This window comes from Alosa alosa, chromosome 12 (genome assembly GCF_017589495.1).
Source record: "Alosa alosa isolate M-15738 ecotype Scorff River chromosome 12, AALO_Geno_1.1, whole genome shotgun sequence".
NCBI classification, from domain to species: Eukaryota; Metazoa; Chordata; class Actinopteri; order Clupeiformes; family Clupeidae; genus Alosa; species Alosa alosa.
The window spans coordinates 4,118,812-4,146,809 of record NC_063200.1 but is presented as its reverse complement, the minus strand read 5'-3'; the positions used below and the strand labels follow the sequence as shown (position 1 = coordinate 4,146,809).

Below are 27,998 nucleotides of genomic sequence, written 5' to 3'. Positions count from 1 at the left end.
TGAGTGTCAGGAACCCTGAGCTGGGTGGCAGCGCTGTTCTCCTATGATGACTAGATAAGCAGTGTGTATGCAGGGTGATCTAGCTATGCTCTGTTCTATGATGACTAGATAAGCAGTGTGTATGCAGGGTGATCTAGCTAAGCAGTGTTTATGCAGGGTGATCTAGCTATGCTCTGTTCTATGATGACTAGATAAGCAGTGTGTATGCAGGGTGATCTAGCTATGCTCTGTTCTATGATGACTAGATAAGCAGTGTGTATGCAGGGTGATCTAGCTATTCTCTGTTCTCTATGCGGACTTCTTTCAGCAAGTAAAACTGACATCTTTGTGGTAATCTCTCATGAAATGGAGGAGTGCATACAGTATGTACAAGATGCATGTCATTACAGGGCTCTACACTAACATTTTTTTTCAGGAGCACTTGTGCACCCAAGTTAAAAAATTTAGGAGCACAGACAAAAATTTGGGCGCACAGTCAGTTCTGTACTTAACTTACACATAATCTAACATTATACTGCAGCTAACAGTTAAACATGCCAGTACACCAATTGCAAATATTAAGAATGACTGACAACATTTAGGCTATAGGAAACAGGATTTTAAAGATCAATGCCTACTTTATTTTCAGTCGGTTCTATTTTCCTACATTTTGTTAATGTAAAATAATATAATACATTGGCATATTTGCATTTAGCCTGTTTATTAAGCATCCTGCCAAATGTAGGCTAATTCTATTTATTTGTGAATCCATCTATATTAATCCAAATATGCCCATGGTGACCTATCTGACAGCCTACTGCCTAATACTACTACTAAAACAATCCATTTTCTTCCACAAAACCCAACATGGGCTAATCAAGGATATATGTTTTATACTTTTTAGTTTTTATTTGAAATATCTGCATTGATGGGGCAGTAGGCAAACGTTAGGCCTACTTTCGCTTTTGCACTTCAGCTTGTATTCGTGTAAAACAAACAAGCATGCGGAAAGCCTGAGCTTGTAGCAGCTTCTACCTTGAATAAAATGGGAGTATTACTGAGGATACGCTTGAAGCCGGCTTGCTACAGCCATATTTTGCATATTGCAGCCAATACATCAACTGGGCTAAAAGGCACGTTAGGTTACCTTTCCCTCTCACTGCATTCTCAGAATCATCCTGTTCCCTCCTATATCCAATGAATTCGTGGATAGAATACCTAATTTCTTCAATCTTGCATCTTGGCTGGTTAGTCTAACTTTCCGCTTCTGCCTTTGATTTGAGAAGCGACTACTAGCTGCAGTCACAACGCTTAAACTGCTAACGCTGATGGAGGTGTAGTTTTTATGCTGCATTCATGACGCGGATTCTATGGTTTGCACCAGTAACGTTTCATGATGTTGCCATGTGTATTTTGTAGACAAACATTGACATGGTTAGGAGGTCATTCGCGACCATGCTTCTAAATATTTTTTTTTGCACTCAAGACAGCATTTCATTTTTACTCGCGATGTGCGAAAGAAATGGGCGCGACTGTAGAGCCCCTGCATTACCTTCAAGTGTGTGTGTTCTGTGTCTGTGTGTGAGAGTGTATTGGTGTGTGTGTGTGAGTGTTTGAGACTTCTGAGTGTTCTGACTGAGTCTGATCTGTCTGTATGAGAGAAACTTTGTGCATGTCTGTGAATAATATTCATATTATAGGAGCATTTGGAGTGATGTATCTGTCTCTACAACCACACTTTACTTCTCTCTCTCTCTCTCTCTCTTGCTTGCTGCATTCTTTCTTTTGTAATAGTTGGGAATACATGCCTAATCAACAGTGTGTGAATGTGACTGCTTGTGTGTGTGTATATGTGTGTGTATGTCCTGGTCCGCTTCCTCTCCTGTGTGTGTCCATCTCCAGCCCCTGACTGTGGTCAAACCAGCCCCTGATCTCATCTCCTCTCTGGGCTGGCCCCTGTAATGTCCCACTAATTCCCCCCCAGACAGCATATCTGGGCATGGGGCCCTGCCCCTGTGAGATTGCTGTCAAACTGGCCATTACGTCCCTGGGCCATCCGGGCCAAGGGCCCTGAGCCTGCACTAGCCCCCCCGCTTAATGACATAATGGCACACAACCGCCTCAAGAATCAAAGGACCCCGCTTTCCCTGCTACCATTACCCCACCCCAAGTCATTGCCCGTGTGTGTGTGTGTGTGTGTGTGTGTGTGTGTGTGTGTGTGCGGTGTGTGTGCTGCAGGTGTGCTGCGGTGTGTGCGGTGTGCTGCGGTGTGCAGGTGCTGCGGTGTGGCGCTGCAGGCGCTGTGTGCTGCAGTGCTGTGTGTGTGTGTGTCTGTGCGGTGTGCGGTCTGTGTGTGTGTCTGTGTGTCTGTGTGTGGGTGGTTAGGGTGTATGATGTTTGTGTGATTCAATGGTGTTTGTAGCTTCTGTTTGTTTTATGTGTTTGTTTGTGCTTGCTCGCTAGCCAGCTCCGTAATAATGTATGTGTGTGTGGAGAGAGAGAGAGAGAGATTGACTGCTGACTTTGTCCTGCCCTGCACCGTGGGCACCTGGAGCCTTACAGTGGTGTTTGGTGTTGGTGAGAGGACAAAAGCACGATAGAGAAGAGGAGAGGTAGTGTTTATGTGTGAATCGTGTGAAGAAAGCATGTCTACATGGGCATTTTGAAAATGTCTGTGTGTGTGTGTGTGCGTGTACAAGTGTGTATGTTTGTGAATGCAGGACACGACTAGGCGACAGAACCTCTCTCTCTCTCTCTCTTGCTTGCTGCATTCTTTCTTTTGTAATAGTTGGGAATGTTGCGCTCATCTCAACAGTGTGTGAATGTGACTGCTTGTGTGTGTATATGTGTGTGTATGTCCTGTCCGCTCTCTCCTGTGTGTCCATCTCCAGCGCCCTGACTGTGGTCAAACGCGCCGCCCCGATCTCATCTTCTCTGGGCCGGCCCCTGTAATGTCCCACTATTCCCTGTGACAGCATAATTGGGCAGCGGGCCCCGTCCCTGTGAGATCTGCTGTCAAAACTGGCCATTACGGTCCCCAAGCCATCCACCGCGGGGCCCTGAGCCTGCACTAGCCCCCCGCCGCGCTAATGACACATAATGGCACACAACCGGCTCGCAATCAAAGGGACCTCGTCTTCCCCTGCTACCATTACCCTCACCCCGTCATTGCCCGTGTGTGTGTGTGTGTGTGTGTGTGTGTGTGTGTGTGTGTGTGTGTGTGTGTGTGTGTGTGCACGTGTGTGTGTGTGTGTGTGTGTGTGTGTGTGTGCCGCGTGTGTGTGTGTGTGTGTCTGCGCGTGTGTGTGTGTGTGTGTGTGTCTGTGTGTGTGTGTGTGTGTGTGTGGGTGTGTCTGTGTGGGTGGGTGGTTAGGGGGTGTGCTGATGTTTGTGTGCTCTACGAGTGTTTGTAGCTTGTTTGTTTTATGTGTTTGTTTGTGTTTGCTCGCAAGCGAGTCTGTATGTATGTGTGTGTGTGTGAGAGAGAGAGAGATTGACTGCTGACTTTGTCCTTGCCCTTGCACGTGGCACCTCGGAGCCCTTTTAGTGGTGTTTGGTGTTGGTGAGAGGACAAAAGCACGATAGAGAAGAGGAGAGGTAGTGTTTATGTGTGAATGCGTATTGAAGCGAGAAAGCATGTCTACATGGGCATTTTGAAAATGTCTGTGTGTGTGTGTGTGTACGTGTACAAGCGTGTATGTTTGTGGTGCGGGTTGACCTGGGCGACAGAACAGCTCTTCAGCCGTATTGATTTTGTAATGGCTCCCTTCGCAGCTGGGCTGAAGGTCACTCTCGGGGGCCCAGGGCTGGACATGACGCTCAGCCCATCCTCAGCGAGCTCACCAGCTCACGCTCCCCACAATACTGTCACCGCTGCCCGCTCCCTCACCTTCATTCAGTCCCTCTCTCTCTCTGAGGAGGAGGAGGAGGAGGAGGTGGAGGAGGGAGGAGGAGGAGGAGGAGGAGGTGAATGGTGGTCCGTTTACAGATACGCTTCTTATCCCAACGCCTCTTGGTTCTTACCAAGGAAATGGCTTTCCATTCTTTCCACTTTTCTTCAAAGAACACATAGGCACAGCTTAGCACACACACACACACACACACACACACACACACACACACACACACACACACACACACAATACACACATGATACACACAAACACACTTACAGTGTCCACTAGCCCCCTGAGCCCAGATGAGTGTTTAATGGAAGTGATATGAAAAAGCCCCCCCCTCCTCCTTTTACTCTCTTGCACTCTCTCTTGCTCTCTTTCTTTCATGCTTTTTTCCCCCCTCTGCCTCCTCTCTCTCTCTCTTTCTCTCTCTCTGCCTGTTTGATTGAATTCTGCTGTTGTTCTGCATCCTCAGCCTCTTTGAAATTTGATTTGGGAATATGGCTGGGTCCCCAGAGGTCCCCAGATGTTTGAGGTCCACCTGGATACACACACACACACACACACACACACACACACACACACACACACACACACACACACACACACACAGTGCCATCATATCCTTGAAATAAAGGATTGTGGTGTGTGCCTGTGTGCAGGCGTGTCCCTGATTTGAGTGTGTGTTGATGTGTGTGTCTTCACGCACTGCTGCTTTACACAAGCCCTGATAAGAGCATGGAGCATGGCACTCTTTGGAGAGGCCAAGCCCCCTGGCCAGCAGCGCAGCAGCAGCAGGAGCAGGAGCAGGAGCACACCACCGGCCTGTGTGTGTGTGTGTGTGTGTGTGTGTGTGTGTGTGTGTGTGTGAGTGGTTGAGGAAGAGATTTGGGTTATAGCAGCAGGTAGACAGACAGCCCATAATAACCTGATGGAGACTTCTCTTGGCGCTGATTGGGCACCTCCTCGTTTCAGAGAGAAGGGCCCCTGACCAAAGATTGGGGGTGTGGGCAGAAGGGTGTTAGATAGGTGGAGAGAGAGAATCCCTTGCTGTAGCACAACATGTCCACTAGAGGGTAGTCTGTGGGCAGAAGGGAGTTAGATAGGTGGAGGGAAAGGTGCAGGAGAATCAAGCTGTGAAACCTGCTGGGGGGCCAAAGGGTTAAGCCCTGCTGTCCCCTTGCTGTCACACAGACACACACACACACACAACATGTCCACTGGGGTGCTTGTATATATGTGTGTGTGTCTGCCTAGGTAGGTGGGTTGGGGGTGGGTTGACACCTGAAAAATGTGGTCAACCCTGAGCTTTGAGCGGGGGCCAGCAGTGTGGGGAAAGTTGCAAGGAGCTCTGCAAAGTCAAGCTGTGACTGTGTTGCTCTCAGCCATTTGCCTTGACTTGCTAAAGGTAATTGAAAAAGGAAATGAAATTTTTTCAGATACATCATCACCTAAATAGTGACAAAGACCTGAAAAACTATAGTTCCAAAGGAAAAAGACACCAGTATATTATTAATATAGTTTATATAATTATAAATATAATAATATAAACAGTATAGTATATTATACACACACTCTTGATTTGATGGTATTGTCTGATGTTCCTAGACCTGTCTGAGCTGGAGGTGCGTGTGTGTGTGTGTGTGTTGTATGATAGTGTGGCTGTGGGAGGTGCGGTGTGTGTGTGTGTGTGTGTGTGTGTGTGTGTGTGTGTGTGTGCGGTGGCTGTGAGGTGTGTGTGTGTGTGTGTGTGTGTGTGTCTGAGCTGTGAGTGTGGGGTGTGTGTGTGTGTGTCTGAGCTGTGATTGTGAGGTGCGTGTGTGTGTGTGTCTGAGCTGTGAGTGTGTGGTGGCTGTGAGGTGCGGGGACGATGTGAGGGAGTCTGGGAGCAGCAGACATCTGTCAAGCGACCGAGCACCGCACACAGCCTGCATGCCTGGCAGAGCTGATTCGCTCGCTCCTCATCAGCCAGACAGGCCAAGCCAGTCCTCCGTTCAGACAAAAAAAAGGGCCAGCAAGCTGGACCCCCCCCCCCGTCCATTCTTCAAAGTGAGCGCAAGCCCCTGACTGGCACTGCCGCCATCTTGGCCCCAGACAGTCCTCCCAGCTGCTCTGAATGCCCGGTCCATAGAGGCATGTTCATGCTCATACAGTAGCCGTATGTCCTGAGGGGCGGAGGTGGACTCTTTTCATGAGCACACACACACACACACACACACCACACACACCACACACACACACACACACACACACACACACACACACACACACACACACACACACACACACACACATGTGAGCCCAGAGACAGGGTCGCTACTCCTCCTGAGCTCTCCTGGCTCTTCATCTATATGTCCTAGTGCTCTTCACCAGCTGCTCCTGTTATTTGATCAACTTATTTTGGATGTACTCCTCCTCTTCCTCAACAAGAGAGCGAGGTAAGGGCCAGGCCAGCTCCCTCTCCACTCTCTGTCTCCCTCTCTCTCTCTCTCTCCTTTTCTCTCTCTCTCTCTCCCTCTCCCTCCCTCTCTCCCCCCCTCTCTCTCCCTCTCTCTCCCTCTCTCTTTCTCCCTCCCTCCCTCCCTCTGTGTTGGCCTCAGTCCTGTGATCGCTCAGGCAGGCGCAAGGCCCCATTCATGCCCCTTAACTGCCATTGAACACGGGGACAATGCACAGGCTCCGCGTGCTAATTGTCTGCGATGGACGTTACTGTGATGCCTATTGAACGTTCAGGGCCAGATGCAAGAAGGACCAGGGAGGTGTGTGTGTGTGTGTGTGTGTGTGTGTGTGTGTGTGTGTGTGTGTGTGTGTGTGTGTGTGTGTGTGTGTGTGTGTGTGTGGAGAGGGAAGTGGGCTGGGGCCGGATGGGCTTGCATCCTCCCTGTCCTCCACCGAGGACAAACTAATGTGTTCTTTTGGCCAGAGAGTCATCAGAGCACTGGCCTTTTCAAGCGTAAACATCCTTTCCAATACTAGGAATGCAATGCAGGTGCCTCCGTAATTGAATTAACATTGAATAGCAATTAGCAAGCCAGCAATTTCAAGCCGTCCTGGTTGAAAACAAGATGAGACCCAATGAACGCTTGGGGGGGAAGGCATTAGAGGAGAAATGTTTGGGATTATTACGCAGACCTGCAGATGAGGACATTAATATGCATGGTGGCAAGCTTTGACTAATGTGCTTGAGCAGTAGTCAGAAATTAGTTTATTAGACTCCTGTGATTATCAAGTTTCCATGAGTAAGTAGAAAGTTTGGTGTCCATGGTTGGAGAGATATAATTAGGTAGCTGGACCAATGGCAGTAATTGATGTAAACCACATCCTGTATGCATATGGATCTTACGCAGATTACTATCGAACAGGCAGATATTAAATGAGCCATGACATCAGAGAGAGTGATTATGTTTTTAACTTACTTTATCTCTGTGGCCAGTTGAAGTTTAGTGAAAAGATGCTTGTGTGTAGTAGAGCAAAATGGTCCGATGTCTAAGCATGTTGAAGGTAGTCATGTGCCTGTTTTTCTGTGTGTTTCAAAGGGGAACCTGCCCAAGTACTCCCACAATGCACTTGTGGTACAAGCGATGAAGACCAATGTGACGGACTCGGACATGCATGTGCTCTTCTTTGACGTGGAGGCGGTGATCATCCAGCTGCTGACCGAGGAGGCCCAGAGGCCCAACCCCATGCTGGTCTCCCCGGAGACACTGCAGAAAGCTCCTGGCGGGGCGGACAAAGGCGGCTCCTTGCTGGCCAGCAAGATCTTTAAACAGGTCAGCAGGGGAGCACGGCAAACGCCATCACAGCAGCCTCAGATGAAACCACATCTATGTGATATCAAGAGTCTATGCTCTAAAATGGTGCCACTAGTAATGGATTAGTGTCCATCCAATGGCTCTCCTGTCCTATTTGTAATGAATTGATGCTAATAGTAATCATTGCCACTCAAGATGTGATTCCTTCTCCCTATACTTCTTCTTTCCTCTTTCCATCTGGTCTTTCTTCTTGTCCTCTCAAGGTCAAAGAGACCATTAAGGAGAATATCAAAGAGCATCTCCTGGACGAGGATGACGAGGAGGAAGAAGAGATGCGCCGCCGTGAGGAGAAGTCCAAGTCGCTGAGCCTGCTGGAGTACAACCTGACCATGGACACGGCCAAGCTCTTCATGTCCTGCCTGCACGCCTGGGGCCTGAACGGCAGCCTGGACGAGGTGTGCCTGAGCCGCCTGGGCATGCTCAAGCCGCACACGCCCATCTCCTTCGGCCTGATCTCCCGCGGCGGGCACATGTCCCTCATGCTGCCCACCTTCAAGGAGTCCCTGCTGCGGCAGCTGGCACTGGGCACTGGGCCCGACCCCGGCCGAAAGCTCTCCGTGTCCGAGATCGTGGGCAAGGGCACGTACGGCGTGTCGCGCGCCGTCACCACGCAGCACCTGCTCTCGGTCATCTCGCTGGCCAACACCCTCATGGGCATGACCAACGCCACCTTCGTGGGCGAGCACATGAAGAAGGCCCCGGCACGGTACGCACCCACCCACCCACCCACAGGCACACAGCACACCTGAACATGCCCAAGCAGACACACAGCACACCTGAACATGCCCAAGCAGACACACAGCACACCTGAACATGCCCAAGCACATCTGAACATGCCCAAGCAGACACACCTGAACATGCCCAAGCAGACACACAACACACCTGAACATGCCCAAGCACACCTGAACATGCCCAAGCAGACACAGCCCACCTGAACATGCCCAAGCAGGCACACAGCACACCTGAACATGCCCAAGGAGACACACCGGAACATGCCCAAGCAGACACACAGCACACCTGAACATGCCCAAGCACACCTGAACATGCCCAAGCAGACACACAGCACACCTGAACATGCCCAAGCACACCTGAACATGCCCAAGCACACCTGAACATGCCCAAGCAGACACACTTGAACATGCCCAAGCAGACACACAGCACACCTGAACATGCCCAAGCAGACACACCTGAACATGCCCAAGCAGACACACAGCACACCTGAACATGCCCAAGCACACCTGAACATGCCCAAGCAGACACACTTGAACATGCCCAAGCAGACACACAGCACACCTGAACATGCCCAAGCAGACACACAGCACACCTGAACATGCCCAAGCAGGCACACAGCACACCTGAACATGCCCAAGCAGGCACACAGCACAGCCACACTGACACATGAGGCTGGTCTCATATGCCATTCAAATTCAGCACAATCTCTGAGTCAAGGCTGAAGTTAATAGCTGTATTCATACATTTGACTAGGTGCGGTCTTTACAAGCAAAATAGGCTGAAGATAGCTAAAGAAAGTATTATATACTGTGATTTGAAGAATGCAGGCTGTTTTTGAAGAAGTAAATCCTTTGAAGCATCCTTTTTAATCTTACACTTAAAAATGGAATATGAACATATTCGGGTTAAATGCCAATTAATATTGAATTTAGTGGAATATAACATTTGATAGCAGTGAAAAGAAGTGGACTTTGGAGAAATAATACTTTTGACTGAATTCATGAAAAACCTTGAACATAGGGCAGTAAAGAGTCCAAAACTTTCTGAAAGATTCAGTTTGAGATTAAAGTCTTTGCTCAGAATACTTAATGCTACGTTCCGTGTCAAATCAGATAAGGTTGTTGCTGCACCATCTCAGATTTTGTTCAAACCTTGTCTATATCAAGAATGGGTCCCAAAACCAAGGCCTATAAAATATTTCTGTTCAAATCCTATGTCTTCATATTATTTTAAGCCATTGAAATTACTTCAGTTTTACAGCCTGAAAATCACATTATCTGGGAAGCAATGTTTGGGCATGAACATAATGAAAAGTATGATTCATAGGCAGCCGAATCTTGGTAGGGTGGAAGACAAACATGTTCCCAGTATGACTGGACTATTACAAGTTTGTACGGCATTCTCATTGATTTTCTACAAGGCCCTAGATTTGGAAAAAGAGTGACATTAAGGGTAGTATAAACTTGTTTTTGTACACATTTGGTATCAATTATTATTTGTTTCTATATTTTATTAATGTTGTACCAACATTTTAGCTCTCCACATATAATGGGCTTGAAGATTCTAAGGATTAAACAAAGGGAGCTTGTGTTTTTCTACAAACAGTTATTGTGTGCACATCCCACCTTCTGGCAGGTGCAGGACAAAAGAAAACTTTTTGACTCCCATGTATTTAATGCACAACGGGCAACGTTTCGACCCTGCTGGGTCTTCTTCAGTTGCCTGTTGTGCATTAAATATATGGGAGTCAAAAGCAGTTTTGCGGACATTATATATTTTTTCAATTGAGGTTGTGTTTTTCTGTCATTGTCTTAGGATTGAAATGGTACAGTATGTGGGGTAGCTAGTAGGCATGCGTAGATGGATGTGACCGTAGCCCAGTACAGAGTAGCCATGTTGGGTGGTGGTGGGTGAGGGAGCAGTGTGGTTGAGCATGCTGGTCATGGTCTCACACTCCCAATCAGACATTCTGTGTGCTGCGCTCCTCCACCACACACACGAGCAAACAAACTTCACACTCCACACCAACATCATCCAGCATTCAGAGAGACTACAGGGTGTGAAGTCTGGGACATTAAAGATGCAGTTTCTTCTTTCTCTCTCCCTCTCTCTCTCTCTCCTCTCTCTCTCTCCCTCTCTCTCTCTCTCTCTCTCTCTCTCTCTCTCTCCCTCTCTCTCTCTCTCTCTCCATCTCTTTTCCCCTCCTGCTGTTGTTCAACTTTCTCTCTCTCTCTCTCTCTCTCTCTCTCTCTCTCTCTCTCTCTCTCTCTCTCTCCCCCCTCTCTCCCCCTCTGTCTCCTGCTCCCACTCTCCTATACGGTGTCTGTGTTCCTCCTGCAGCCTGCACCTCTATGCGTCTGCTCTTAGGTCTGGACTCACCTCCTCTGTTGTTTACCACTGTTGTCTGTCTGCATTCTGGACCCCGGTGGTCCAGCTTTGTCTTTGACCGCTGCGCTGGGGGCGGGGGGGGTGTGTCCAGGCCACTGGGGCTGTAATGAGCCCACTCACTGGCACTGCCCCAGGTTGGCTGGCATGGGAACAGGGCCAAGAGCTGGAGCTCTCGGGGAGCCAGGGCTTGTTTTGAGGCGAGCGTAGGGCGGTATTGAGCCGTTAGCCCGTAGCCGTGGGTGTGCGCGCGCACAGCAACCAGCCGCATGTGGAGAAGAGGCTGATTGTCTGAGCTTCCTGGGTGGTGAAAGATTTAGCATCTGCGCAGGAGATGACGATTTCATGAAGCGAAGTCGATAGAGTGTGTGTGTGTTATGCGTTTGGATTAATGCTGGGGAAAGAAAGTGAGGAAGAAAGAGAAGGGACTGTGGCTCACTGAGAGCCAGACAGCGCTCAATAGTTCACAATTTCACAACCATTCATGCCATTCTATTAGGCTGAAGAAGTTGTGTCCGAGAATTGTCATTGTCAAAGTTGTGAAGCAGGAAAGTTAGCCTAGGTGCCAGTTAGGAAGTTACTTGTGGTCATTCTATTCATCCCACGGCTATGTTTATTTGGGAACATTTCCCTTTTTAGCTGTTACTTGAAGGCCCACCGGCAGTCAGACCAAACACTACTTAGAGACTTCACTCTTCACAGCCGGCGTGTATCAGACTGAATTCTTGTTTCTCCCCTCTTTCTTTCTTTCTTTCTTTCTTTCTTTCTTTCTTTCTTTCTTTCTTTCTTTCTCTTTCTTTCTTTCTTTTTTCTGTTGAAACTTTTCTTCAGTAAGTGTGAGGAGCCTTGCAGGCTAACAGCGTTGCTCTGACAAGAGCTGCTTCTCATTAGCGCAGATTCAACAGGTGCTCTCAGCCGAGCCAAATGGAGCAGGGCTGTTTGAAAAGCTACTGAAGGCCCAGCTGTAACGATCACTGCAGGAGACTGTGTGTGTGTGTGTGTGTGTGTGTGTGTGTGTGTGTGTGTGTGTGTGTGTGTGTGTGTGTGTGTGTGTGTGCGCGCGCGCTCCGTTAGCACATTAGCCTCAACTTAGCAAGTTCAGAAGAAGGGCTAAGTTAATGGACGGGGGAGGGGGGGAGGGGGGGTTGAGAGAGTTGGAAGGAGTCGAGTAGAAAAGGAACAGAAAGGAAGGGTGAGGGAGAGGGTGATGAAGAACGGGAGTGGGAGGGAGAAAAGCGACTAGGTGGGGAGCAGGATGGCTAAAGCTCCCTTTCCACAGGCAGGTGCTGGGAGATAATGAGGCTTTAACCAGGGCTCTGGCCTTCACCTCACTCCCCCAACACAAGCAGGGCTCTCGCCTTCACCTCACTCCCCCAACACAAGCATCCCACTGCACACCCCAACCAAAGCTCTCCGCTGGACAGACCACCACAGAGTGCTCTCACTTCCCAACAGCCAACATATTAACATGTGTCGAAATATATTGTTACGAGTGAGCGTTCAAATCCACACACAAACACACTGTAGCCTGTTGGGATGCGTGTTGGTACAGACGGACACGCATGAGCACACACTGCTAGAATAGGCAGGCCTCATGAATGGCATTATGGGAGGGAGCCGGGCGTCTGCCGGTGCTAAATATTTTATTTGGCCTTTTGTGTTCACAGCCCCCCCAGACCGGGCACCCCAGAGACCCTCAGGAAGAGTGGCCCACCGCCTCCCCCAGCCTCCAGCCCCGCGATGCAGGCTCAGATCAAACAAGGTGACTACAGCACCACACACACACACACACACACACACACACACACACACACACACACACACACACACACACACACACACACACACACACAGGGCGCTGCACACACACACAGCCCACACACACACACACACACACACACACACACACACACACAGGGACACACACACACAAACGCGCACAGGCACGCGCACACACACACACACACAGACACACACACACACACACACACACACATTCTCAATTACATACACACAGTACACAGACACACACAGGTGCACTCCCCCTTCTCATTGGAACACACACCCAGGGGGTTGCCAGCCCTATCCAGCACTAGCCCACCTCCAGTACAGAAGGGTACACACACACACACACACACACACACACACACACACACACACACACACACACACACACACACACACACACACACACTCACTCACTCACTCACACTCTAGGGACCAAACTCCCATGGTGGTACGCTATCTCAGTCATGGAGCCCAGCTCTCTGAGGACTGTTAAAGTCCAGTCGGCCTTGTGTGTAACTGCTGGTTTGCCAGCAGTGCGGGTCAGAGTGTGAGTGCGCCTCTTTATAAATGAATGAGAGGGTGCTGTACGCTAGTCTGGGCAGTAACGTATAATCTCATCTTATACTTGAGCTGACACACACATGCCCTACACTACTTGAGTGGACACACAGACATGCACTCTCAGACACAGTCTTCAACAAGACCTCTGGACCTCTCCGTTATTCATGAGAAAGAGATACTTTTGCTACGGAGTCAAGATTTGACTGGAACTCTTGAAAGTCGTTCTTTTGAATAAACTGTATTTTAGATATCATTTTTTTATATTTGACAGGAATTAATACCAGTACTTTGTTTTGATATTTATCTATAATTATCTTTGTTATACAATATATTGATTCATTTAGATGAAAAGAATACTAGATGGTTATGGTTATGGTATTTTGTAGATAGATTACATATATTATCCAACTTATCTATGTAATTTTTTAAGTAAATATTTGTATTTTTTTTAAACCCCTACACATTACCCCATATATTACATCAGTTAATAATTTGGTTTCTCTTTGAACCAGATGACTGACTTTATTGACTTGTCGAGTGGCAGATTTACTGTGTTTGGCTGTTGCACTTGGTTTGCCAGTCACAGTTCTAAATTTGAAAACGGATTTGAAAATGTTTGTGAACGATATGCAGTTTTGCGATGTATTGCTACATATTTATTCTCTCCCACCACTTCAATCTCTGCTGCTACAACTTCTAACAGTTAAAGTGATCTATTTTTGTATGCTGTAGTTATGATTGATGGTATTGTGAAAGTAATATTATATTTTAGTGATGGTTTAAATATTGTATAGGCTTGAAGTGGCCTTGTTTATGTTGGAGGACAATGCCAGGTGGGTGCCACAGCTTGTTTGTACACTTACATGTGCCAAAGTGCATTCACACACACACACACACACACACTCCATCTCTCTCGAGGGCCTCATGTAGACCCCGAGTGGCCTTGAGCCCATTGTTGGAGCCCTCTGTCACCAGAAGCCACCACGGGCCATTGACATGCTAATATCTTTGTTGCTCTGTGAAGCCCCTTCAAGAGTTTTTACCAAGCGTGTTAAACTCTCTGACACGTGCCAGTCCCGCTCCGTCGTGCCGCGTGTCAGAGCCGGCCTGGTGGGAAAACAAACACGCCGCGATGACTCGCCCAGCCTTCTCTGGTGCGAATATAAACATCTGAGTGGGTTTTCCCTGGACTTCAGAATAGCGAGAAGCATCCATGGCTTGTTGATGCGCTCCAAGCCTATTGATTCCTGAGTGCTCTTTAAGTTTGAAGAGATAATGAAAGTTATTCAACACACAGAGCTTTTCTTCTTCTCCCCCCAGCTCCTCTTGTTCTTTATCGTCCTCCTTCTCCTCCTCCCTTCTTTTTTCCCCTCCCTCTTCACCCGTTTCCTGCCATATTGATCTGGACTGGTTTGTGAAACAGCTCCCAGGTTGTATTATGAAGTGTTTTTTAATGGAGTCTTTTAAAGTGGGTGCCAAGACGAGGCGTGGGGCACGTGCCTGCCTTGTTAAGGCAAAAGGGGGGTTTGGAGAAACGAATGTTTTTGTTGTGGAGCACCACATCCACATATTGACCCGCGAGAGCGCCGAGGAGTCTTGGAGAGATGGAAAGGTCTGGAAGATACTTTCGACTAGCAAACATGACTCTCCTGTAGACAAGAGTGGCCCAGTGTTGCCAGATAGATAAACATTTATAGCACATCTCTGATTGCTAATGGCATCTTAAGTGGGTTTACTTGGATGGGATGGGAGATGGGGTTGGATGACGGGCTGCCATCGGCGACGTTGGACATGCGTGTGCTGAGTTGATAGGCGGCGGCGTTTTAACAGTTTATAATACTTTAATGCGGTTTGAATATTTTATAACTTAAACATGTTTATATGTATATATATATATTAATAATAATATGCATATATATATATAAGCAGCATAATATGTATATGTATAAATATGGCATATACCATATATATTATAAAAGCCATATATAATATATATATATGTAATAATATATATATATATATATAGCCATATATATATATATATATGTCATGTATATGCATATATATATATAATAATATGTATATATATATATGTAACATATATGTCATATATATAGCATATATATATATGTTAATAACTTATATATATATATATATCTTCATATAGCATATGCATATATATATAATATATATGTTTTCATATATATATATATATATAATATAACATATATATATATATATATATATATATAACATATATATATATATATATAGCATAATATATATGTCATATATACTTATATACATATATATATGTCATAAATAACAACACTCTTTTCATATATATACATATATATATATATACTCATATACTTACTTCTCCTCATATATATATATATGAAAAACTAATAACAGGCCAAATATGTCTTTTAATAACGTTGCCTGTTTTCTTCGATTTTGTTTCCGTTCTTTCTTGCGCTTGAGCGGGCTGTTTGCTTGCTGCTCACCTGGAACCGTTGCTTCGTTGGAGTTTCAGTCACCGGATGCTTGGCCTGCTTTTAGTGCTCGTGGGGTTGAGTCCGGTAAATGTGTTTTTTTTCTTTTAAAGCGGTGGCAGGGGTTTGACATGTCTGTCGGACGTCACTTGCCAGCTGGGGCTTGCATCTCCCATCTGCACTGATGTGAAATGACAGAAGGCCTCTGTCCACTGAGTTCTCTCACACACCCTCTGTGTCTGACAGGAATAAATGTCTTATGTATCAACCTCTTTTTTCTCTGTCCACTAAAGTTAGTATGTCGTGTTTCATGTGTGTTTGTCTCTATGTGAGGTCTTAGTAAGCTGTTCGATTTCTGCGTTCTGTATGTCTGTATGTAGAATGGTTCCTTTTTTTACAGCTAATTTCAGGGAAAACCATCAAAATCCCTTCTTAGTTAGATAATATTATGAGCAACACAAAACAGTTTTGTAACCTGCTTCATATCACACAGTAGTAATGCTATTCATTTAGCTGCATTTGGCTGGAACACTCTTAAAACGAACGGTGTTGTCCATATCTAGACAAGTTGTGTTGTTTTCAGCACATTCATTTTAAGAGTTTAAGGGATTATTTTCAGATTTATAGCAGATGACATTTCCTAGCTAAAGCTCATCAGAGAAACATATATAGATAGAAAATACTCAGCCAGCAATATGCATACACAGATTATGCTAATTATAGATTTGATGGGTAACATTATCCACATAGCCATATTCTCCCTTATTTTAAATAATATCTACACTAAATCTATAAATCTGAAGCATGTCAGGAGCCAGGTCTGTCCCTAACTGCCTGTCAGCTCTTTACACCTTTACTTTGGTCTCTATATGCTTTACTAACTGCTCTTTCTCCTGTTCACCTGAAACTGCTGGGAGTCTTCGTGTTCTCTCTCTTTCTTTCTTTCTTTTCTTTGTTTTGTCCTGTTTTTTTTCTTCTCCTTTACTTATCTTCCTCTTCTTCTGCAAGCTGCTGCCGCTGCTGCCCCCAGCACTGGGCCGCCCGGCTCTGGGGCTAGTCTCACTGGCCCTGCTTTTCATCCCTGTCCTTCAGTCAACGAAGGTACTCTTCCCCGAATAACAGCGCTTCATCTCTTCTCCTCACCCTCCCTCCCTTCCTCCCTCTCTCCATCTCTTTTTCTCTCTCTTTCTTTTTGTGCTGCCATCTGCCATACGCTGCTTTTCACCTGTTCTTCCACGCCTGTATTTTGGAGTATCTTGTCTATAGTTTATGTGTGTGTGTGTGTGTGTGTGTGTGTGTTTGTGTGTGTGGTGTCAGACTGTCCTAGTGTGTCTCATGTTGTCTCGTTCCGGTCGTCTTGTTCAATCCTTCCTTTTTTGGTCCCTAGATTGTTTGAGTTTGCGTCCCTGTCTCACGTCTTTGTCTGTCTGTCCGTCTTGGTCTTTATGTCTGTCTTACGGTTTCTGTCTGTGTTTTGTGCTTCATGTGACTCGCACGGTCTGCATGCTTGCTCTTTTCACTTAAGAGGGAGTATTTGAACCCCTTTTCAATAACAAACACACACACGCCTCTTACATATACACTCACACAAGAGGCTACCTACCCACCTCCCTATAAACTGTCACCTTTTCTCTACTTTTTGATGAGATTTGCTTTCACACGAATGTACAGTATATCTGAATGTTTTTAAATTCTCTCCATCTTCAGATGGAGAACATACCTTCTCTCCTCTGCCAAAATGTATTTTCTTCTCTTTCAGCTAAATCTCTTTTTTTACACTCATCAACTGGTTGGCCTATTTTTCAGAATTTTTTGCCTTTTTTTCTTTATTGGGTTGATTGTCGTCGCCCCCCACCCAAAAAAAAAAAAACTCTTCTTTTGAGAATGTCTTTTCAAATGTGCCTTCCTGTTCCAATTTCCTTTTGAAATGGGTGTAAATTGGTGCTAGTGCCATTGGACCAAATGAATGTCAAACTTCATATATGTTTCTTTATCTGAAACAAAGCCTTGGACCTTTTTGGATCTCATAAGTGAAGCAAGCATGTTGATCGTAGTTCTCTCTATACCTCTTTCTCTTTCTCCTCCTGAACCCCAGTCAGCCATCCTCCTTCCTGGCGTTCAGTATTTAGGCTAATAGCATTAGTGCTGTATTAGATCATAGCATTGTAGCTTTTAATAGCAGCTGGTTTTTATTTAGTCTGTCCAAAGAGTATTACTCCCTGGAGAATTAAATCATAATGATCTTTGTCATAAAATGATATTTGAATGAATGAATATTTATACTTGAATTTAAAGAAAAATGTTTACACTATTATGCTGATTGTGTAATATTTTGTAGCCATTCACGGCAATAGATTTAAATATCAATATATTTGTGAACGTTTTTTGCCATCTGGATCTGTTCTCATTGTTAATTTCCGCCCAATCTGTCCTCACAAGAGAATGGTAAGTATTCACAGTCTGATGGACACAAAGAAATTCCTCCCTATTTCTTTGACATTTTGAATGTCATTTCCTGTTGGTGCGTATTGTGATGTATTAAGCCAGTCGCCACGTGCATCTTCAGTCCACCCTGTTCAGCACTGAAGCATTGCCGATGCCAAAGCCATATATTCACAATATATGTGTGAGGGACCTGTGACCAGTGCTCTCTGTGTGCTATCAGTCAGAAGGGCCATTATCCTGTGTGTGTGCGTGGAAATATCCAGAACAATGTTAATGTCTACTTTAATGCTGCTCTGGTTGTGTGTGTGTGTGTGTGTGAAAGAGTAAGTCTGTGTGTGAGCAAGGGAGAGGTGGGGGAGGAAGAGAAGGAAGAGATAATGGTCATCACAGCCATGTCTGTTGGCATGTGTGTATATCCTTGTGTTGTTACAGTCCAGTGGTGTGAGCAATATTGTAGTGTTTATGTTTGTTAACGGACACTGGGCAGACAGGTCATAAAGCAGGTCAGTGCATGTGGACTGCGTGAGTGAGTGAGTAAGTGTGTGTGTGTGTGTGTGTGGGGGGTGGTGTATATGGGAGTGTATATGTGGCCGTGGAGCTGAGTGTGTTGCTGTGTTGCTCTGCTAGGCTGGAGCCAGCTGGCTGCCATGCACTGCGTGATGCTGCCCGATCTGCTGGGACTGGACAAGTTCCGACCCCCCCTGCTGGAGATGCTGGCCCGCCGCTGGCAGGACCGCTGCCTGGAGGTGAGTAGGGCACACACACACACACACACACACACACACACTGCCAAGCTTTTTTGGTGTTCGAAATCCTTTATAAAATAAAGAAAAAAGTACCCGCACACTGTTGCTGCTGCTCCCGAAGTGATTTTATTGCACAACGCTTCCAATGTTGGTCTTCGTCAGGTGTTCCTGTACACCTCTTACGTTTTCTATGTTTTTATCCATTCAGGTTGAGACCTCCATCTTCCTGTGCTGCTTGGGTGCTTTTGGTGGTGTGTGTACATTTAAATATGTTTGTTTTGTTTGTTTGTTAATGTGTGTTTGGCGTTAGCAGCGGGTGAGGGGAGGCATTGAGACCCCTGCTTTCGCTGCTGGAGCTGCGGAGGATTGGTCAGTCTGGCAGGAAGGACACCATTGATCTGTGGGCCCCATACCTGCCCCAGTATGTGGACACCGTCAGCTCCCGTAAGTCACTGTGTGTGTGTGTGTGTGTGGGAATCATTTGGTGTGGGTAAATTAATTCTACTTTTAACATTGGAAGGGCTCCATGTGTCCCGCAGCATTCAGATATGAGAGCTTTCTGCAAACATGCTATTCCTAATCCATACGCCACCACGAGAATCAGTTCAGTGTGTGCGTCGTCGCGTGGCGTCGTGTGCTATTCTATACTCCATAGCCACCTGAAAATCCGAATGCGTCGCGTCGATGTCTTTATTCCTATACTCCCTTGCGCCACCTGAATCAGCTCCAGCTCTTACTTTACGAGAATGCAGAAGTGGAGCCGCTTTGATTGATTGACATGCATGAAATGCATCTCTCAAAAGCTGTTCTTGCTCCAGGTGTTCTAGAGTGTGAGGAAGTGATCCAGTCTTGAGTGGGAGGTGATTGGCACCTCATTAAACAGGGAAGGAGTGTTTTGTCCAATCCCAGATATTTGGCAAGGTCACAGTGTTTGTGTTAGTGTGTGTGATGCTGTGAAAAGGTACCCACCTGACTATCAGGAGCCAGGCTTATGCTGTTGTACAGCTTGTGAGCTGGTGTGGGTGTGTAGAGCACAACTGTGTTAGTCTAATGGACAGAGCTCACAGAGTTTTCCATGGTCAAGCCAGTCACATGAAGCATGGAAATATGGACCACAGACACAGACACAGACACAGACACAGACACAGACACAGACACAGACACAGACACAGACACAGACACAGACACAGACACAGACACAGACACAGACACAGACACAGACACAGACACAGACACAGACACAGACACACAGGGTCTGTCACTGATTTTTAGCATGCAGAACTCATAGTGGACATAAAGTTCATATGATGTCATCCACCTCTGTCTGCTGTCTGTCTGCTTGGTCCACACACACACACACACACACACACACACTGACCGAGTGACTGTCTGTGACCTCAGACATCCATAAAGTTGGGGGGCTTTTTCACTGCTGTGTAATATTTGTAATAAAGCACAGTGAGGGGGGTGGGGGGGGCAGCAGAGTGAAGGAGGGAGCGCTCTCTGGGGTGTGTGCAGACGGAGAGATGGAGAGATGGAGAGTCAGATAGAGAGGAGGGAAATGCTGCCATGTGTGGGGCCTGTGTGTGTGTGTGTGTGTGTGTGTGTGCGTGTGTGTGCCTGTGTGTGTGTGTGCGTGTGTCTGGGTGCCACTCTTGGAGCATTAACCAATTAGCTCCAGCCAGCCCAGTGGCCCACCGGCCACAGCTTTATTTACTGACTAAACTAATTAAGCCCCAGCAATCAGCAGTCATGCCAACACACACACACACACACACACACACAGAGGGAGACTGAGACATGTATGGCATTGTTGCTCAGCAGGATTTTATTTACCTGTCAGATAGACAGACCCCAGAGATATCATGATATGAAAGGTGGAGATATTGCATCCTTTGGAGCTGTCTGTAGATGGTGTGTGTGTGTGTGTGTGTGTGCGTGCGTGCGTGTGTGTGTGTGTGTGTGTGTGTGTAATGTGTGTGTGTGTGTGTGTGTGTGTGTGTGTGCGTGTGTGTGTGTGTATGCGTGTGTGTGTGTGTGTGTGTGTGTGTGTGTGTGTTTCCATCTATAGATAGATTGTTGGGAACCGAGGAGAGCAGGTTCCTCTTTCCCAGAAACCTCTGTTCCGCGGGGGGTGAGGTGAGTCTCACCGTCTTCCTGCTCAGCGCCACTTATCCCCCGCCGGCCGGCCCAGCCGGCCTTCCAGTGCCTTCCGTGTGGGGTGGGCGCCAAAAATAGAGGAGAGGAGAGGTGGAGAAGTGGAAGTTTGGCTTGGGCTTTTATCTGGAGTGAGGCCTGAATTATTCATGCAGGACCAGGGATCCCCCTGAGACTGGGCAAGGAGCTGCAGCCTCCTTCTGAGGCCCTGTGTGTGTGTGTGTGTGTGTGTGTGTGTGTGTGTGTGTGTGTGTTAACATAAAGACAAGACTGGAATGTTTCAGAAGGACCTTTCAAGAAGGCTCCATCCGTACAGGGTTTACTCTGTCTCTGTTCTTTTGCGGGAAAGAATGTGTGTGAGAGTCTTTGTACCACAGAACTGTGTGTGTGTGTGTGTGTGTGTGTGTGTGTGTGTATGTATGTGTGAGAGAGCGATTGCTGGCCAGTCTTCCTGGAACTGGTGTTGTGCACTGTCAGTTTCAGGCGGGCGATGGAGCCTCTCTGACACTGGCGGGAGAGGCAGCCGGGGACTCTGGGGAGCGGCTGCCATGGCAACTGGCGCTGGTCAGTGTTGTGTTACCGTGGTAGCACTCGTGGGGGGAGGGGGGAAGTTGACCTCAGCGGGGTTGCAGGGTTGCAGGGTCACGAAATCCCATCTCTTTGTTTGCTTCTGCAGTGCTCCTGTCTCCTCATCTCCCTCTCTGTCCTCTCTCCTCTCTTGTGTCCCTCCATCCTCTCCTCCTCTCCTCTATTGTGTCCCTCCATCCTCCTCTCTCTTCCTCTATTGTGTCCCTCCATCCTCTCCTCTCTCTCCTGTATTGTGTCCCTCCATCCTCTCCCTCTCTCTCCTGTATTGTGTCCCTCCATCCTCTCTCTCCTCTATTGTGTCCCTCCATCCTGTCCTCCTCTCTCTCCTGTATTGTGTCCCTCCATCCTCTCCTCTCCTCTCTCCTCTATTGTGTCCCTCCATCCTCTCCCTCTCTCTCCTGGCCAATCTTCCCATCTATCTCTCCTGACTCCTCCTCCTCCTCCTTTTCCTCCTCCTCCTCCTCTCTCTGCTGCTGCTCTTCTGTCTGTTTGCTGTCCGCGGGCCGTTTTGGGTGTTTAAAACATGCCCATGGCATCGGCTCCGGGGATGTTTGTGGTGCTGCGGCGCTTTACTATCTGAAGGGGAGGTTTTTTGACTTCTTAATAATACTCATAACAAAATGATGAAGAATTAAACGTCTTATCTTCAATTTCTTTATAATACTTTCACCCTGCTGTTGTTATGAAATTGTGTAAAATCTACCGCGTTGCACACACACACACACACACACACACACACACACACGCACATGCACACACCACGGGCAGCCGCCCATACCATTCATGTGCGCCGGGGCTAACTAATGGGATCGTTTCTGGACCAGTGCTTCTAGATTTCACAGGCACCTTGTCATGCTCCAGGCTCCTGCAAGCACCTGATGGTCACCTGATGGATCCCCACACACACACACACACACGCGGCGCACCTGCATGCGCGCACACACACACACACACACATACACACACACACGTACACATACGTACACACGTACGTTTACACACACACACACACACACGCATACAAGTGCTCCACACGCACACACACACACACACTGGTGGTGACCCTGGTCGTCTGGCGCACGCCCCTCCCCGCTGGATCAATAATTATTATTTATTTGTTTACATGCCTCACCAGGAAGTGAATCCACCTGCTGCCTCAGGCATGCCCCCCCAAAACATGGATGTGATTGTTTTCTTCCCTTTCTGGATACGCTTCTAAAAGTTACATCACATCACATAGCCACCTCATACAGCACATTATTTGAGCCGCTAGAAAATAATCTGATTTCCAAAGAAGAATGATCTAGATCCAGCTGTATGGGTATTATATTGCCTATATACTGCTGGACTTAATGGAAACACAGGGATTATTTGACTGCGGAGAAAGCCTTCTTCAGCCACCTCAAACATGCATTAGGAGTTGAAACAGAAGGTATTAGGCTGCTATCAGGGAGGAGTGTGTGTTTGTGTGTGTGTTTGTGTGTGTGTTTGTGTGTGTGTGTGTGTGTTTGTGTGTGTGTGTGTGTGTGTGTGTGTGTTTGTGTGTGTGTGTGTGTGTGTGTGTGTGTGTGTGTTTTGTGTGTTATTTTGAATTGTTATGGTCTGAAGAGAAGGTGTGTGTGTGTGTGTGAAGTGGAGGCCGGGCACTCCGCAGCATACCCATTACAGCAGAAAGGTCAGCGGCGCCCGGTGCCACACACACCTGCGACCCCTGCTAGGAGACACGCAGCCCAGTGCCCCCCCCCCCCTCCGCCACACGCCGTGGCCCATTCTGAGGCTGCGGTGCACAGGTACGCACTCCTCACACCTGCAGAGGGGAGGGGGGGGGAGGGGAGGCTGGGGACCCTTGCCACATCAGCTCTAGATTTAAGTCTTGTGGCGGTCACTGATACAGCCTTGTCCTTGGGAGAGGAGACAGGACCGCCGCGGCACACGGTTCACTGTGTTCTTGGCAGGACGGGTCAGTGTCCAGGCGTTTGGGCAGCTCAACAGGAATTAGTGCACAGCCTGTTCCTATTTGTGCGTGCATGTGTGTGTGTGTGTGCATGTGTGTCGTGTGTGTGCGTGTGTGTGCGCCCGCATACTGTATGCACATGTAACCGCGTGTGTCGGTGTGTGTCCAAGCCATGAGAGTGGCCAGTGCTGGGAGGTGATGGGAGGTCTTGGCACGCCTTGCGTGAGCCAGTGGCTCCTTTCAGCCGAGCCTTCATGAACACCCCCACAGCCCCCAACGCCAGTCCAGCCCAGCCCAGTCCAGCCCAGCGCAGTGGACACTCTTTTATTTCCGTTTCATTCCTCCATCTCCATCACTCCCTCCTTCTCTCTCCCTCTCTCTCTCTCTCTCTCTCTCTCTCCTCCAGTCTTCTCTTGTGGCGCTTGGACCAAGTGGCTAATCTCCGTGTAGAGGCTGGCCTCTCTCCTCACACTCGCTTCTGCATTTGTGTGTGTGTGTGTGTGTGTGTGTGTGTGTGTGCGCCGGCGTGTGCGTGCATGCAAGTCTACACACTCCTGGTGTGAAAGCACTTGTGTACTTCCGTGTTGGAGTCCAAGCCGCTCTGAAGGCTCCGTGGCTGAGTATTGGCCGATAGCCTGCGGGGGAGGCTGGGCTGTGTGTGTGCGTGTGTGCGTCGTGTGTGTGTGTGTGTGTGTGTGTGTGTGTGTGTGTGTGTGTGTGTGTGTGTGTGTGTGTGTGTGTGTGTGTGTGTGTGTGTGTGTGTGTGTGTGTGCGCCGCTAGCCTGCGGGGGAGGCTGGGCGCTGTGTGTGTGCGTGTGTGTGTGTGCCTCTAGCCTGCGGGGGAGGCTGGGCGCTGGCCGCTGCAGTGTGATGCTCCAGGATGCTTTCAGACCGGTAAGTGTGAAGCGTGTCATCGTGTAAATGCGCGCGTAGCGTCGGCACGCTGCCCAGCACTCTGCGTAGGCACTACGGCTTCCTGAAAAACAGCATTAAGGCAAAGCGCTGTTGGACAGCACGGAGCGGAGATGGTGATGAAAGGATCGGTCAGTTGAAGAGAGAAAGAGACAGTGAGAGACTAAGTGACCGAGGGAAAGACTGAGGAAAACAGAGACCAAGTGGGTAGTTGCCAAAGAAAGAGAGAAAAAAAACAGGTCAAGAAACAGACAGAAAGCCTTAAACATGTAAACACATCTTTGAACAACCCCCACACACCAGCCTCCAGCACAGATTTACCTGCTCAGATAGAATATGTTTCTTTATTTCTTCCTCTTCATCCTCCTCTTTCTTCCTTCTCTTTTTTCCTTCTTTTTTCCCTCTCTTCTCTCCTCCCTGCGTCTCCCTCCTCCCTCCTCCTCCCCTGGCCTCTCCTTCTCTTTTTATTTTCGTTTTATTGTGTGCCTGTGTGTGTTGTTGGGGGTGTGAGAAAGCAGACAGCCTGTGTGTGTAATGCAATTGGGGAGCAGGCCGTGGATCGATAAGCATGGTGAGAGGGGAATTAATGGGAGGCAGGCAGTCTGTCTATCATAGGGAGAGAAAGAGAGGGAGGGAGGAGAGAAGAGGGAGGGAGGGAGGGAGAGAGAGCAAGGGAAGGGGTGTGTGCGTGTGTGCGTGCGTGCGTGTGTGTGTGTGTGTGTGTGTGTGTAATATGTCTTGTGGTGTTTGTGTGTTTATGTGTGTGTTTGTGAGTGGGGGGTAGGGGGGGGCAGAAGGAGACACAAGAAAGTATGTGTGTCTGTGTGCTTGTGCATTGGAGAGGGGAATGTGAGGGATTGTGTATGTGTATGCCTGTGCGCTTTTGAGTGTGAGGATGGGGGGAAAATACAGATTGGACTCTGTGTGTGTGTGAGAAGGAAAGAGTGAGAAGAAAGAGAGGCTGAAGATTAATTGAGGTTTAAAGAGAGATCTGTACATAGAGGTGCTGCAAGTGCCAGAGCTGTTCCTGTGAGTGTGTGCGTGTGTGTGTGTGTGTGTGTGTGTGTGTGTGTGTGTGTGTGTGCGTGTGCGCGTGTGTGTGTGCGTGTGCGTGTGTGCGTGTGCCTACTGTATGTAGAGCGTTTCGCTGCAGGCTGGTGTTTTCCTAAGCCAGCTGTAGAGCGTCCGTCTCCAGGTGGACTCCCCGTCCAGTCCTGCTGCAGAGCCTTTCCCACCAGGCCGTCTCTCATCACCACTCGGAGATGGCTCAAATGATTTCTCTTTCTCTTCTCCTCTCCCATGTGACACTCCTCTCTCGCTCTTTCTCTCTCTCCTTCTCTCCTCCTCCTCCCCTCCCGTGAGACGTGTGAAAAGAGTTTATTGCCTGCAGACGGCGGAGACAAAGCACAAACTTGGTTTGAGTAAACAAACCCCACACACACACACACACACACACACACACACACACCCCACTTCACCAATAAATGCTGACTGGGGATGGTCATTTGTGCCCCTCCCCCCCTCCCTGGCTGGGGGGGGGGGGTAATGGAAAGTGAGTAAAAAATGATTGTGGTGATATTGTGTTTGAGAGATGAAGCTGCAGATGCAGGAAGGAGGACAGATCTATATGTGACGCATGGGCAGGAGAGGTGCAGTGACCGGACGTCAGGGGCGCAGGGGAGAGCTCTCACAGCCAGCAGGAGTTCTTATGAAGCTCCCATATTAACCCTTAAAGGAGTACCGTCACACCGGTGTGACGGGAATGTTGGGAAATGATACGTTCTAAAGAATATCTGGGTTCATTGAATTCAATATAGAATTTTAGAACCTTCAATTGTTGCGGAACTTATAATGTTCAAAAACCTACACCTTTAAGGGTTAATTACTCTGTCTGCCTCTGCCCCGCACTAAACTTAATTACTGTTCCTCTGGAAGACATTTTGTCAAGGAAGAATTAACCTCGAGTCACCTGGATATCCATGTTTAATCACCTTGACCATTTTCAAGGTCATATACACTGTACTTCAATTCCACCCTATTTTATTATAGCTGGTGAAATTGGAGTTTCAGTGCAGTTGACACCTCTGCATTTACAATCCTCATTGAAGCCTGTTAAGGATCTGTAGTGTCTCTAAACTGATCTGTGTGGGTGTAAGTAAGCACAGAGTAGCTGTAGGATTCTGTGGGGCCATCTCTTGGCCATGACTCATGGGTGTAAAACGTGTGTGTGCCTGTGCTCTGCGAAGAACACGTGGTTGAGGGATGGTGGGGGTGGGGGGGGGGGTTGTTGAATGGAGACTGCAGCAGGTACATCATCTCCTCTGCGGTGCTAAGTCTGGCCGGGCTCCTTTGTGTGTGCTAATGGTGCTGGTGGCCTCTGGCAGTGCGGTCTTGCTTGAGCGCTCCGCATCTGGAGATGATCCGGACTGAAGCGCACTTCCTGCAGCGCCGGACCCCGCTGGCGTGCCCCTGGCCCCCGGCCCCTCCCCTCAGCCCTCCTGCTCGCAGATGATTGGCTGGTGGCCACCTGACCCCGCGTGGCGCTACTGAAAGGCCGGGGGATTGGAGCGTTCCCCCCGCTGGCTACCAACAAAGCCCCACAGGCACCGCAGCCGAGTGAGACGCTCACCATAAGCACTCCATCTCTCCCCCTCTCTCTCCCTCTCTCTCCCTCTCCCTCTCTCCCCCTCTCTCTCTTTCTCCATCTCCCTGTCTCTCTCGTGTGCTTTTTCACACTTTCTTTCTATCCACCAAATAATCTCTCAAGCTGTCTCTCCATCTCTTAGGCCCTTTCTTCCTCTCACTCATCCTCTCTCTCTTCCTCTCTCTTCCTCTCACTCATCCTCTCTCTTCCTTCTCTCTCTTCTCTCTCTTTCTCTCTTCCTCTCTTTCTTCCTCTCTTTCTTCCTCTCTCTCTTCTTCCTCTCTCTCTTCCTCTCTTTCTTCCTCTCTCTCTTTCTCTCTTTCTTCCTCTCTTTCTTCCCTCTTCTCCTTTCTTCCTTCCTCTCTCTCTTTCTTCCTCCTCTCTTTTCTCTCTCTCTTCCTCTCTTTCTCTTCCTCTCTTTTCTTCTCTTTCCTTTTTTCTCTCTTCCTCTCTTTCCTCTTTCTTCCTCTTCCTCTTCTCTTTCTCTCTCTCTTCTCTCTCTCTTCCTTCTTCCTCTCTCTCTTCCTCTCTCTTCCTCCTCTCCTCATCCTTTCTTCCTCTCTCTTTCTCTCTCTCTTCCCTCTCTCTTTCTTCCTCTCTCTTTCTCTCTTCTTTCTCTCTCTCTCTTCCTCTCTTCTCCCTTCTCTCTCTCCCTCTCTCTCTCCCTCTCTGTGGGCCTTAAGTGTCTCTCCCTCTGTCATCCTTTCTTTTTGTTCCCTCTCTCCAGCTTTCTTTCTTATCAGTCTTCTTCCTGTCTTTATTGTCCTTTTCTTTTTTCTTCATGTTATCCTTCCTCTAGAAGTCTTCTTCCTGTCTTTGTGTCCTTTTCTTTTTCTTTGTTATGGCCTTAGCGCCCGTGCAGCATGGCGGTCATATAGATTTAGTCAGATTTTTTTATGTCAAA

At 47.9% G+C, this 27,998-nt stretch overlaps 1 protein-coding gene across 1 annotated transcript in view; it reads left to right on the top strand.

Moving 5' to 3' along the window:
* Positions 1-27,998, top strand: part of LOC125304786 (WD repeat-containing protein 7) — a 158,553-nt gene that overhangs the window by 24,436 nt on the left and 106,119 nt on the right. Inside the window, 6 exon segments of the mRNA XM_048259284.1 lie at positions 7,412-7,645; positions 7,891-8,393; positions 12,472-12,566; positions 16,657-16,749; positions 18,721-18,843; positions 19,161-19,283. Of these exon segments, the coding sequence (XP_048115241.1) occupies positions 7,412-7,645; positions 7,891-8,393; positions 12,472-12,566; positions 16,657-16,749; positions 18,721-18,843; positions 19,161-19,283 (1,171 nt within the window).